This window comes from Vigna unguiculata, chromosome 3 (assembly GCF_037176805.1).
Source record: "Vigna unguiculata cultivar grain cowpea cultivar isolate G323 ecotype 2 chromosome 3, ASM3717680v1, whole genome shotgun sequence".
Classification (NCBI taxonomy): Eukaryota; Viridiplantae; Streptophyta; class Magnoliopsida; order Fabales; family Fabaceae; genus Vigna; species Vigna unguiculata.
Window position 1 is genome coordinate 58314005 of NC_140794.1, and position 12516 is coordinate 58326520.

General features: G+C 30.8%; 2 protein-coding genes across 6 annotated transcripts; one reads left to right on the forward strand and one right to left on the reverse strand.

Annotated features, from left to right (window-relative positions):
* Positions 1-386: 386 nt before the first annotated feature.
* Positions 387-4557, forward strand: HIR1 (SPFH/Band 7/PHB domain-containing membrane-associated protein family). 5 transcript variants are annotated; one of them, XM_028065207.2, is made up of 7 exons: positions 439-658; positions 1395-1438; positions 2229-2426; positions 2866-2986; positions 3078-3169; positions 3263-3359; positions 3788-4557. In XM_028065207.2, the coding sequence occupies exons 3-7, from the start codon at positions 2238-2240 to the stop codon at positions 4141-4143; spliced, it is 855 nt and encodes a 284-aa protein (XP_027921008.1). In that variant the 5' UTR covers positions 439-658; positions 1395-1438; positions 2229-2237; the 3' UTR covers positions 4144-4557. The 5 variants fall into 5 exon arrangements, with proteins under 5 accessions (XP_027921007.1, XP_027921008.1, XP_027921006.1 ...); XM_028065205.2 differs by lacking the exon at positions 439-658 and adding an exon at positions 857-1182; XM_028065206.2 differs by lacking the exon at positions 1395-1438 and having other exon boundaries at positions 387-658.
* A 262-nt stretch (positions 4558-4819) lies between these two features.
* LOC114179022 (mitochondrial outer membrane protein porin 1-like) lies at positions 4820-6649 on the reverse strand. The gene is made up of 5 exons (XM_028065209.2): positions 6451-6649; positions 6276-6362; positions 6054-6115; positions 5575-5801; positions 4820-5458 (listed from the first exon to the last, which is right to left on the reverse strand). Exons 1-5 carry the CDS (start codon positions 6497-6499, stop codon positions 5146-5148), a joined length of 738 nt encoding a protein of 245 aa, XP_027921010.1. The 5' UTR covers positions 6500-6649; the 3' UTR covers positions 4820-5145.
* Positions 6650-12516: the final 5867 nt, after the last annotated feature.

Here is a 12516-nt window from a genome sequence, read left to right on the forward strand (position 1 = left end):
GTTTGGTCTCACTTTATAAACAAAATTTATTGGAACAAATTCACTTCCAATCCAAGAAAAATGTTAATTCAATCTAACTCGTAAAGAGTTAATATACACCAATATCACCTGGTATTTAAAATAATATAAAAAGTAAAAGAATATTTTTAATTTTTTATATTTAACAAAATAAAAGGTATAAAGTTTAGTACTTCACAATTCATATCTCATAACGTAATTAATATTTAAGAATTAAAAATTGCTTATAATAATTAAAGAATTAAAGAATTAAAAATATTACACCAACTCTGAGATCCTCAAAGTTCATCAGGTTTAAACTTCTTTCAGTTTATACAAAATACATATTACATGGTTAGTGAATTAAAGTTTTAATTTCACTTTTTATTTACTTTTTTTTTCGTAATTCTTTTACCAATTAATAAAAGTTTTCTAGCATAATCCGACCTAAACCTGTGACGAGTGAGTGAGATTGATCCGTAGATAATGTTGATAATTATCCCATTCATGTTGACTTCACAGTTTTCAGGCTTGAACTGGTTTTGGAGTTGTCGTTGGTTGATCCGAACTTTGTAAATCGGCTAATCGGAAAATCCCCAACAGCATAGTTGTTGCGTGCTTTGGAGGATCAATTGATTGATTCAGCAAAACTGAATATTAGGTAATAATTAAAAAAGTTCTCTTACCACTGCAATTCAATTTCATCTTTTAAACTTTTTTGGTCGAGGAATGTAGGTATTGCTTCCGAACTCTGCGTAGTATGTGTGAAATGTTTGCTAGTGTTTATCCATTGGCTAATTATTTATATAATTTTAAGGTTGGACTTTGTGTAGGCTTGTCCCACAAGTGAATTTAAAAAAGGCAATAAGTACTTTTCTAGGTTGTATCAGCAGGAGGATTGTGATAGGTAAAATCTCCTTGACGAAGTTGTGTTGTAATTTGCCTATCATGCCAGTTAACTTGCAATTCTGGCTTTCTGACAGACAATATATAAATTTTATATGTGTATGCCAATGGGTATAGAATATAGGGTTAAAACAAATACGTCATGATTAACGGTGGTGATGAATATGTCAAGAATGGCAAGTATTTGTCTACTCTCATTGTTCAAGAGCTCCTTCTTGTTTACAATCTAAGCAAGAGCTCTCCCAAGTCAGCTTTGCTTTGGAAGTCTCTATCTTTAAGGTGCCATTTTGATACTCTGTATTGTTCTTCTAAGTTGCATCTTTTCGTGTTTCCAATTTTATGTGTTTGATGTGGTGCATGTGAGTATCTGATTGTATTTTTTCTTGGAGAGTTGAGATGAATTCTTTTGTAGAATACAAAACATATCCACATTGATTGATTGTTATGTTTTCTGAGTAGTTGTCATCCCTCTTGTTCCACAATTATGACAGGAGAAAATTTTCATCACTGGAACAAAAGAGTGTCCCTGGAGTAGGTGAGTTAAGATACAAGGGTTACATGATTTGGATATGATTATTAAATAATCTGATGTTGGATTCCAGATTGCTTAGTAATTTTTTATGGGGTGAATTTATTAATTTGGCAAGGCTTTCTGATACTGCCTTTGGTTTTGTTTGTTTGTTTTCTTGACAGTCACTATTGCTTTTTTTTTTTCTTAAAATTAATACTTGTCTAACCAGTGATAATAATTTTGGGACTGCTGTTGGGGACACAATATAATAACTAACTTACATTGTCCAGTATTGTGCCTTCTTTAATTCGAATTCTCAAATACTGCTGTAAAAGAGTACAAGTCTTGGTCGTCCTTTTTACTGGTTAAACTCTTTTGCCGTATTCATGTTGCGTACCCTTCACTGAATAGCTTGTAGGATTATCACAATCAATGTTTCCTTGATAAAATATTTTGGTTACCAAAGCTTTTCATCTTCAACCTTATTGCTTTTTATTTCCAGAGCATTGATACTCTAGTTAATTAAACAATAAGTACTAAAGTAGAGGTTTGTTGGACTTTTGTTGGTACGAACACTGGTTTCTCTCCTGCTGAGGACTGTAACTCAATGTGTACCCATAGATTTTGCTGTTGGTTTTGCTAACGTGTGAAATAATTTGTAGTTGACCTTGTGCCCATATTTAGCCTGTGTATCGGCTGTTCGTGTTTAGTCAAAATCCTTCAAATTTCTTGCATTGGTTCATGCATATTACAATTGTCATCCTCAAAATTCTACATCTTGTTGAGTTAGTGCTGATACATTCGAATATTGCAGTTAACAGCAATGGGAAATCTTTTGTGTTGTGTGCAAGTTGAGCAATCTACAGTGGCTATCAAAGAAAAATTTGGACGATTCGAGGAGGTGCTTCAGCCAGGATGCCATTGCATGCCATGGTTCTTCGGGAAACGACTTGCTGGTCATCTCTCTCTTCGACTACAACAATTGGATCTTCGGTGTGAGACCAAGACAAAGGTTTTTGTTTTTGCCTAACACTTTAACTATGACCAAATATTTTAAGGCATTCTTGGACTTTAATCACCACGAATACATTCATTTTAGCATGAATACTTTTTATTAAGTGTATTTGGTTGTCATTTCTTGTGCTTCGATTTCTGCTAGAGGGCAGTCCTATTGCAAAAGGCAGAGGGAGGCCTAGAAAAACTATAGGCAAACTACTGAAAAGGATTTCGAGGTTAATGATTAGTCTAAGACATGATTATCAATAATATACTTTACTATGGCATCATTTAGTCTATGTAGCTGTCTTGCTGACTCCACCCAGTGGGAAAAAGCTTTATTTGTTGTTGTACGTTTGTTTGTCTTTCACTGGTACACGTTATTCCGGAAACATTTTTCTTATATTTTCCCGTTGAATTAAAGTTGATCAGTTTAAATGTTTGTATGCTTACAGGATAATGTCTTTGTTACTGTTGTTGCTTCAATTCAATACCGTGCCTTGGCAGAGAAGGCCAATGATGCTTTTTACAAACTTAGCAATACAAAGTCCCAAATTCAGGCATATGTTTTTGATGGTATAAACCATAATGCTCAGTAAAAGAAGCCTGCAGTAAGTGGTTTAAGCATATTTGATTAGCTAAAGTGAAATTTCTATTCTCATTGTAGTAATTAGGGCAAGTGTTCCAAAGCTCAACTTGGATGATGCTTTTGAGCAGAAAAATGAAATTGCCAGAGCTGTGGAGGAAGAACTTGAGAAGGTTGTTTTTAAATGTAAAAATAGTATTTACTTATAAGATGAACTGTGAATTTATGTTAATTTGAATATAGTGCTTTGTTGTCTTCATTCATAGGCTATGTCAGCTTATGGGTATGAAATTGTTCAAACACTGATTGTTGATATAGACCCAGATGAGCATGTGAAGCGAGCTATGAATGAAATCAATGCTGGTATGCTATGAATCTTTTATGTTCAGTTTCTTCCCATAATTTATTTATTCTTCGAAAAGGGTTGATTATTTTTTGGAAATATGACTAATATCTTCCATTTCCTCGTGGTATATGCAGCTACTTGTAATTTGCAAACTCTTATTCTTGAGTATTAGATCCAAAATCTAATTTATCACAGAAATATTGTTTAGGCATTACATTTTGTTATTTTCGCTATATAATATGGGTCAGGTTGTCTTCATTAAATCAACTCTATATATTAACTAAATAGTATGAAGTGCAATTTTGGACTTCAAAAGATTGCTTGTGATTATAGTTTACCTGATTCCTCTGATGGTTGCTTTATGCTAACATGGGTGTGGAGCAATCTTTCCTCTGGTCATGATGGATGGACTTATTTTTTTATGCTGCTTTTTGTCCTTTATCAGCTGCAAGATTGAGGGTGGCAGCAAATGAGAAGGCAGAGGCAGAGAAGATCTTGCTAATTAAACGAGCAGAGGGTGAGGCTGAATCTAAATATCTCTCTGGGTTGGGTATTGCTCGCCAACGTCAAGCAATTGTGGATGGATTGAGAGACAGTGTGCTTGGATTCTCGGTCAATGTACCTGGGACGTCTGCAAAAGATGTTATGGACATGGTCCTGGTCACTCAGTATTTTGACACCATGAAAGAAATTGGTGCTGCCTCCAAGTCTTCTGCTGTGTTCATTCCACATGGACCTGGTGCTGTTCGCGATGTTGCTACCCAAATTCGTGATGGCCTTCTTCAGGCTTCTCATCAGTAGCTTCTTCTACTCCTCCAAGATCTTATATTTCGTTTGCATGGGAGAATGGTGAAGCTATAGCACCTGTGGTTATATACTTGTGTTTCTGTGCAGTGTTTTGTGATTTGGTTTTAGAATAAACTGCTAAATTGATTCTCCAAAAACTATAACATCAACTGATTAATCTTGTAAAGAATTTTGCCTTCAAATTAGTCCCAAAATATCTGAGACTTACCAACCTTTGTTCTAAAATTAGTCTTTGATTTGTATCCTTAAGGGATTGATTTGTTGGCCAAAATCTTTGCATGATCATTTTAAGGACTTCATTTTTCTTATTTTTTTTATTTATACTTTCAGACAGTCAAGTAAATACTGTGTATTCTGTTGTCTGGATAGTGGAAGTTGCACATAAATTTCTTACATACCGTTAGAGAATGATTCGTGCTAATCCTTAAATTAAACTCTACGCTTTGTAGCCTTTAATTTTTCGCACAAATGGAAAATGCTTCCTGTCATCATTATCTCCATTTAATTAATTAGCTACCGATGAAGTAATGTTATAAAAGTTTCCCTCGGAATCTGAAGGTTTGCTTGTAATGCAGGGCTAACTTTTTTCTCTGAAGAAAATATGAAACTACTTCCATTTTACAATAATAGTCATTCACAACTAAATAAAGAACAGTAGTAACACGGAAGCTACCATCTCATCCAAGAAAAGAAGTAATTCTGGAGCTATTTGTTTCACAGACTCAACTGCAAGAATAAGCACGAATTAAGTTAAACTGGAACAGGTAAAGAAGATAAAAAATATCTATCACTAGTATTATAATACTTTTATTTATAAAAATTGTGTATGAGTAGTAGAACTAGACATGGCACATTGGTACTCATACTGTTGTTGAATATTGAAGAAAATGGATGGCGAAGATCGACGAGTTTCATCCGTTTTGTGCCATCATTTAGAAGTCTCTTTACAACCAACAACCTCTGAATTGGAGATGAAGTTTATCTCAGTGGCACTGACTAGGGTTTCAAAGCCACAGAGACTCCAACCTTGGGATGCAGATTATTATCTGTGGTCTTAAAATCCACTTCTCCAGCCATAGCCACATAAAATCTCTCCCAGAACCCTTGTTGAACAACAGCACCTGCCTTGCCATAGGTGTCAAATCGAGCCTTTACTAACGTTTCGGGAAGAACTGCATGCTGAGCACCAATGGTGGCACTAGTCTCCCCCATTGACAAGCTATGCTTCAGCTCTGCTGCAATGGCAGTTTTGCTTAGGGGGTTCACTTCATGATAACAGGAAGCTTTCAGAATGTCGAAACTGTTATGCCTGCACAATAGGAAGTAACAAGAGAATTTGATTAAACTCTCTAGTTAGTTTATACAGAACAAGTTAATGTCTTTTTATAAAATTTAGGTTTATACTTCTTTTAGAACATATCTCACATGGTCAAGGAAGCAACAAGGAAGGGAGTGTTGAGGTTTAATCCAGCATTCAGATTACTGAATGTTCTTGATGGTATGTCTAAAGCAACATTGGCTCCAAGTGACAAGATGTTTGTTCCCACAAGACCCGACAAGTTCAGAACAGGATCATATCCTTTTTCTAAGTTTCCTTCCAGTCCAATGCATCCAGTGATTCCAGTGTAGTTAGTCAAGTGTTGTACTTCTACCTACGATGATTCAGAAAATAATCAGATGTAGCAAAAAAATTAAATGTTTAAGGCCATGTTTAAATAAGTTGCTTAATGAGGATTTATAAGAAAAAATCAACTTAATGCACCTAACTTCTTTAAAACCAAATGACATAATTTGATTTTAACTTGCTGGAAAAACTCAACCTTTTAGTTAAACATCTTCTTTACAAGTTTATCAAACAATGTGTGTTGATACTGATAGTATGTAGGAAAGAAAATTAATTATACCTTCCCTGAATCAGGTATGGTGCATTTGAAAAGGCTCCTGAATCCAGGTAGAAGTTCATTTACTGTAATGAATGAGACACCAAAAACAGCATATAGTCAGACATGTTGCATGCAATTCCACGGCTTTTTAAGCCTACTCTAAACTATGAACTTGTTTCAACTTTGAACCATAAGTAGATTTGAAAAGAAGAGAAAGATTGAGTTGATTGATATTCACATTACATTGACAAGAGAGGTCTACGTTGTAGTCCATGAATTGGTAATGAAAGTGAATTGGTGATAGATTTGAATAGTCCTTGTGCAGAACATCTGATACAAAAAGCAAGCAAAATCTGTGTGAAATTAGAATTCATTCTGCTGAAAGATTAAAATGAAAATAACAAAGAGTTGAAGAAACCTTTAGCCTTCTTGCCAATATCAAAATATATCCCTGGACTGGTGCTCATTTCGCTTAAACGAAAGGTCAGAAATAGAAATTTGTTTATCTTTCACCTTTGCATGATTTGTTGGGATGATAATTTATTGGGAGGGAAAGAAGGGCAAAGGAAGTTTCCTCTTGTACAATATGAGTCACTTTTTTGGTATCCATACAAAATGACTCAATTGAAACCTGCATATGTAACGAAACTTCCATGAACCAATATTGCACCGTTTATTTCGTACTCAGAAAAAGACATCCAAAGACTATGACAAATTGACAAGAAGTAAAACTTAAGCTACAATTGACAACCACTGCCACTGTTTCTGGAAACTACCCAAGATGCTGGTCAACAAGGCAAGTGGAGCAAAATCTAATCGTTACCGTTTTGTAGTAAAGTCATTGTTGCTTTGAGCTTAAGCTTTTTTGGAACCATTTTATCCTGTGTCACCGTTTATCAACTGTACTGTAATCAAATTCAATTACATTTTAATCTTGAATTCGACTCTTGTGTGTAATTTCATACCAAAACTATAGGACATTAATATTTATGTTACTTTTTGAGCTGTAGCATAAATTAATTTCATGTTTTTTGCACTTCACTACAGTTGAGAACTGAGTGTTGGAAAAAGACTTCATAACAGAACATGTTTTTCATTTTTTAAATTTCTTTTTGTTTGGTTTTGTTTGTCTTTTTGTCGTGGCACCTCAGTTAGACCAAAAGAGCAGCTTGCAGTGGGCTTCTCAATAACAACTTACATAATTACATATTCAATGTTGTATCTCTAAATCTAATTATTTATTATCATTTTAATCATAAATTTAATCACTTCTAACATTTCACAGTCAGTTCTCAAGTTTAACTATTTATCATCGATGTTTTAGTGAGACTTAAATCATTTACTGTATCACAATTAATTTTACATGACTAAAATAATGAAAAATGTTGATTAAATTTACAATTATTGTAATGCCTACATACATAGTACATACGAAGTCATATTTAAATTTGAATCTTCGTCTTTTTCTCCTTAGTTTTTCTCTTCTTCACCTTGGAATCATTGTCTTCCACATTCAAACCAAGATTGCAATAGATTAATTACAGAACGGCTCATATAAAATAAAAGATAAGGATTTATTTAAATTGTTTTTTATAAAAATACAAAAAAATAGTGAAACTAAAGTTAATTTATGTAGTACATAAATTATTTTGTTAATTATTTTGATGATTTTTAATTTATTCATAAATTGATTTTAACTTATTCGATGAATCTTTTCCTAAAAATTCTTAAAAGGAAATTTATTCAAACAAATTTGCGAGGTTATGTAAATCATGCTAAGCATGTCCTAATTTCTAAAGAATACCTAATTATTCTCATTAACTTGTCAATTGCCACACATGATAAAGAGCATTTCTAACCCCTCTTTCCAACCCGTTTAACAAATTGTAGGCAACCCTTCTAAAATGTTTAGATTACCAGGCTCTAAAACATGTCTTACATCTAATGATTGTCAAATATGTTCAATTAGACTAATCTTCATAAAGTGCATTTAGTAGGTTTTGTCATTTTAAAGTAGAATTATATGATTTTGACTCTTATACCACTTGTTAAGTTTTTAAAGAGGGGTTTTACTGGAGAGAACAAACACCAGACCTGAGTCAAACCACATAAAACATTAACAGTACTCTCAACCCAAAACCTTAAGGCAATAAATTTATAGGTCTTTATTCTTATATAGTGTTTTAGCCTCTTATTTCTAGCCTATAAGACTAGAGATGGCAAATAAACTCGTCCCCGTGGGTATTGCCCGAATCCGTCCCTGTTTTGACGGAGAATCCCCGCATTAACTGGGTATGGGTATGGGTATGGGTATGGGGAATCCCCGACTTTTCAGTTGGGTATGGAGATGGGTATGAGGATGTACATATATATATATATACATATATATATATATATATATATATATATATATATATATATATATATATACATGTATATGTATATATACATATATATACATATATACATATACATATATATATATATATGTATATGTATATATATATATATGTGTATATGTATACATATATATATATATATATATATATATATGTATATATATTCTATTTTTTATTTATTTTAATTATTTGGTTTGTCATGAAACTCATTCGCATCTCCAATATATTTTTTATCTTATCATAACCTTTATGTAATTATGTTAAAATGATGTATGTTAATTAAAAAAAAATTATGCCTCACATTTGAATATTTCTATTATTTTTTTAATATTTTTATTTATTATATATTTTCCTTTCACATGAGAATGTTTATACTCTCAATTTAAGGTAATATAAAAAAAATTTACTTATTATTATTATTATTAATTTTTGTTTAATTTGAAGAACTCTTTTGTTTCATTAAAATAATTTCGTTATTTTCCAACCATTGAGTATATATGTTGATATTTGAAAAGTTTTCTTAGTTCTCTAAGATATTTTTCATCTTATCATACCTTAATTATACATTTGATTTCCTTTGTGCCATTTCTTTCGATAGTCTCTCAAATTATTTCTAAAACACACATTTATTAGTTTTTTAATATTTTTATTTATTGTTTTTATTTTCATCATGTAGAATAATATTTCGATATATTCTATCTAATTATTTTTTATTTTATAACTCATTATTAATCATACTGTAATTTTTTCACTTTAAATTATGTTTGAAGTGGTTAAAATTATATATATATATATATATATATATAATAATATTTAGGAATAGTATATGATAATTCACTACAAGAAAAACATAAAATAGTGACTGATTTAGTTAGTAACCCATATCAGTCACTATTTTTCGTCATTAGTGATAGTAGTTGATTTATTTCTGAATCAATGATTAAATTAGTGACCGATTCAATGATCAAATCGGTACTTGATTTAGTGACCAATTTAATTACTAATTTATTTGTAGTTTAATGACAAATTTTTTGGTCACTAATGATATTTCTATTTAATTTTAACCACTTCAAACATAATTTAATAATTAGTTTTCTAAGGTATTTTTCATATTATCATACCTTAACTATACATTTGGTTTCCTTTGTGCGATTTCTTCAATAGTCTCTCAAATTATTTGTAAACACACATTTGTTAGTTTTTTAATATTTTTATTTATTGTTTATTTTCATTATGTAGAATAATATTTCAATATATTCTATCTAATTATTTGTTATTTTATAACTCATTATTAATCATGCTATAATTTTTACACTTTAATTGTATAAATAACTTTTATTTACTACAATATAAAAATTTAATGTAATTGCTATGAATATTTTTTTTGTCACTATCCAGCATATATTGAAGTTCAAAAGATACAAAATCTATGTCAAAATTTTATTATTATGTTTATTTTGTTCTTTGTGTCATTTTGATCAAGTGATGTATTATCACTTTTATTAGTGTATAAAAAATAGATTCATTAGAATTTAAAAAATTGAAGTAAACAAACATTTAAAATATATTTTAATTTGAATATTTGTTTTCCTTTTATATTTTATTGAAATATTTTTTAATTTTATCAACTAAGTTAATCAATGTTGTAGTTTGCAAATTTAATATAAATGTTTTGGTTCTCATGAAATTTTATTTGGTATTCTAATATAAAATGTAGACAATTATAATTTATTTCAAAGTATTTGATATGGAAGAAACAATCATCCTCCTAATATTGAATATTTGATAATATTATGTTTTCTTTACCGCAATTTTTTTCTTTTATAAAAATTAATATTGAAGTAGTTAGAACATGGGTACGGGTAATTGTGTTTCCATAATCTTCTTCTGTCCGAAGAAATGACTCATCGAAATAATGAGTTACAAGTATCTAACATATTGATACCTAACGATTTTCCGCAAAGTGGCGACGAAGGGTATAACTTCTACAAATCTTTCCATTTTCCAATTCGATACGATCCATTCGTTCGTGGAGCTATTTACTCGATCGCAGACATTTCTGGAATACCTCTAACAGAGGGACAAATAGTCCATTTTGAAAAAACTTATTGTCAACCTTGGGGATGGGGATGAGACAAAAGTTTGATACCCGTTAGGTTTGAGTATGGGGATGAGGATGAATTTTTTATGCGGGAATGAGCATAGGATAGCGAAACTCGTCCCGCCCTGTTGTCATCCCTAAATAAGACTTATACTTAGATTCCTATCATACATATATATATATATATATATATATATATATATATATATATATATATATATATATATATATATATATATATATATATATATATATATATATATATATATATATATATATATATATATATATATATATATATACACACACGCAATAGTAAATTAACTTTTATACTCTTCACAACATTATCATAATTTTAATTTTATAACCAATCATCACAACCTTTACATTGAAATTATAAAAACGTTGTAAAAGTAATGTGGCATGATTAACGGATAAAATAAAATAAAATTTCATAATACGATATGTATGTAGAAAAGATGTTGATATGATGAACTTTGGTCGTGTTTAAGCTCCCTTCAGGGCCTATACCTCATTGTTTTTTATAAGTATTGTTGTACAAAGAGAATGGTAACCCTTAAAGCCACTGCTATGCCAAGTGTTTTCATGTTAAATAACATAACTAGGTAAGTTTGGGTGATGAATGATGATATCTTGTTAAAACCCTTTACTAACCATAATATTATTTTATTTCAAAATTTATTTATATTTAATATTTTTATTATTACTGTCTAAATGCAATATTTATTTATTATTATAAGAAGTTATAAAGTAGGTCTTTCCTAAAGAATGGCTGTAAAAATACTATTTTTCTTGGGTCACACAGAAATTTGACGATAGAAGCATGCTAACTGCAATTAGTTACCCTGCGCAGATATATACGTCACATTATTAGTTAAAAGTTATTGAACTCACCTTTCTAAATTATTTTTTATTTAACCAAAAGTAGGTAAAATTCACCAAAATTTAAAGAATACAAAAAATAGAGGGAAAAACAACAAAATTAACATTGTTTTATAGCTATAATATAATTATAATTCTATTTTTTTTTAGAATAGAAATAGATATAACATTACAGTAAAATATTACCCATTACAGAGAAACATAGACCTGACATTGGTTTTTAGATAACCGTGTCATGGGGCCTTACTTTTCTTACGCACTAGTGTAGTGTATTAATCAATACATCATTTACGGAATGCGTGTCACAGAAAGAGTTTGTTCCCATTGCACACTGAAGAATTTACAGAGGAAGGCCATGTTTGGACAAATCAGTGGCACCAAAACTTGATCACCACTCTGAACTTTATACAATGCTGATAAGTTATATATATTTCATATAGGTTATGGGTTATAGACATGGTTGTGGTTCTATATAGTTATATGACATTAGTCTTATACATATAAGATTTTAGACACCACTTTTACACCAAAACCTTAAAACAATATTGTTATGAGCCTTTATTCTTATATAATGTTTAACTTTGTCTTTTCTATTCAATATGGGACTTTGACTCACACGTGAACTATTCCCAATAAATGCCTCCATCAAGTAAATATTTTCTGCCTCAAAATCTGCTGAAAGCAAAACTTACCTCTCAAATGCTGATTTCATATGAATTCAGTTTTCTGCCATCCCCTTCCACCTATAATGTTTTCCCATTTCCAGTTAGATATTGGAATTCTGCACACAACTTACCAACCTTCACAATTAAAATTGGCATTCAAGTGTCACTGCAAAGTTTTATAAGAGGAAAGTGTATTTGACAGGAAGCATGTGTTGGAACATTAAAAGTGAGACAACACCAAATAGTTTATTTTTTTAAAACGTATTTGAATTCGTGAATGAAAATAATATATAATGTGAGAGAAGAAGAAACTGAAATAGCAATTGAGATAATGTGATTCCAAAATGTGGAAAGTGGCAGTTGAAATTAAAATTAGAGAACAAAATAGAGAAACAACAGAAAGAGGGAAAGGAACT

Excerpts from the sequence above, each read along its gene's own strand:
- HIR1 (XM_028065206.2), top strand. The coding sequence starts at position 2,238 with ATGGGAAATCTTTTGTGTTGTGTGCAAGTTGAGCAATCTACAGTGGCT. Across the intron at positions 2,987-3,077 it reads TCAGGCATATGTTTTTGATG|TAATTAGGGCAAGTGTTCCA; the intron begins GTATAAACCATA and ends TTCTCATTGTAG. Across the intron at positions 3,170-3,262 it reads TGGAGGAAGAACTTGAGAAG|GCTATGTCAGCTTATGGGTA; the intron begins GTTGTTTTTAAA and ends CTTCATTCATAG.
- LOC114179022 (XM_028065209.2), bottom strand. The coding sequence starts at position 6,499 with ATGAGCACCAGTCCAGGGATATATTTTGATATTGGCAAGAAGGCTAAA. Across the intron at positions 6,116-6,275 it reads CGTAGACCTCTCTTGTCAAT|TAAATGAACTTCTACCTGGA; the intron begins GTAATGTGAATA and ends CATTCATTACAG. Across the intron at positions 5,802-6,053 it reads CCATACCTGATTCAGGGAAG|GTAGAAGTACAACACTTGAC; the intron begins GTATAATTAATT and ends GAATCATCGTAG.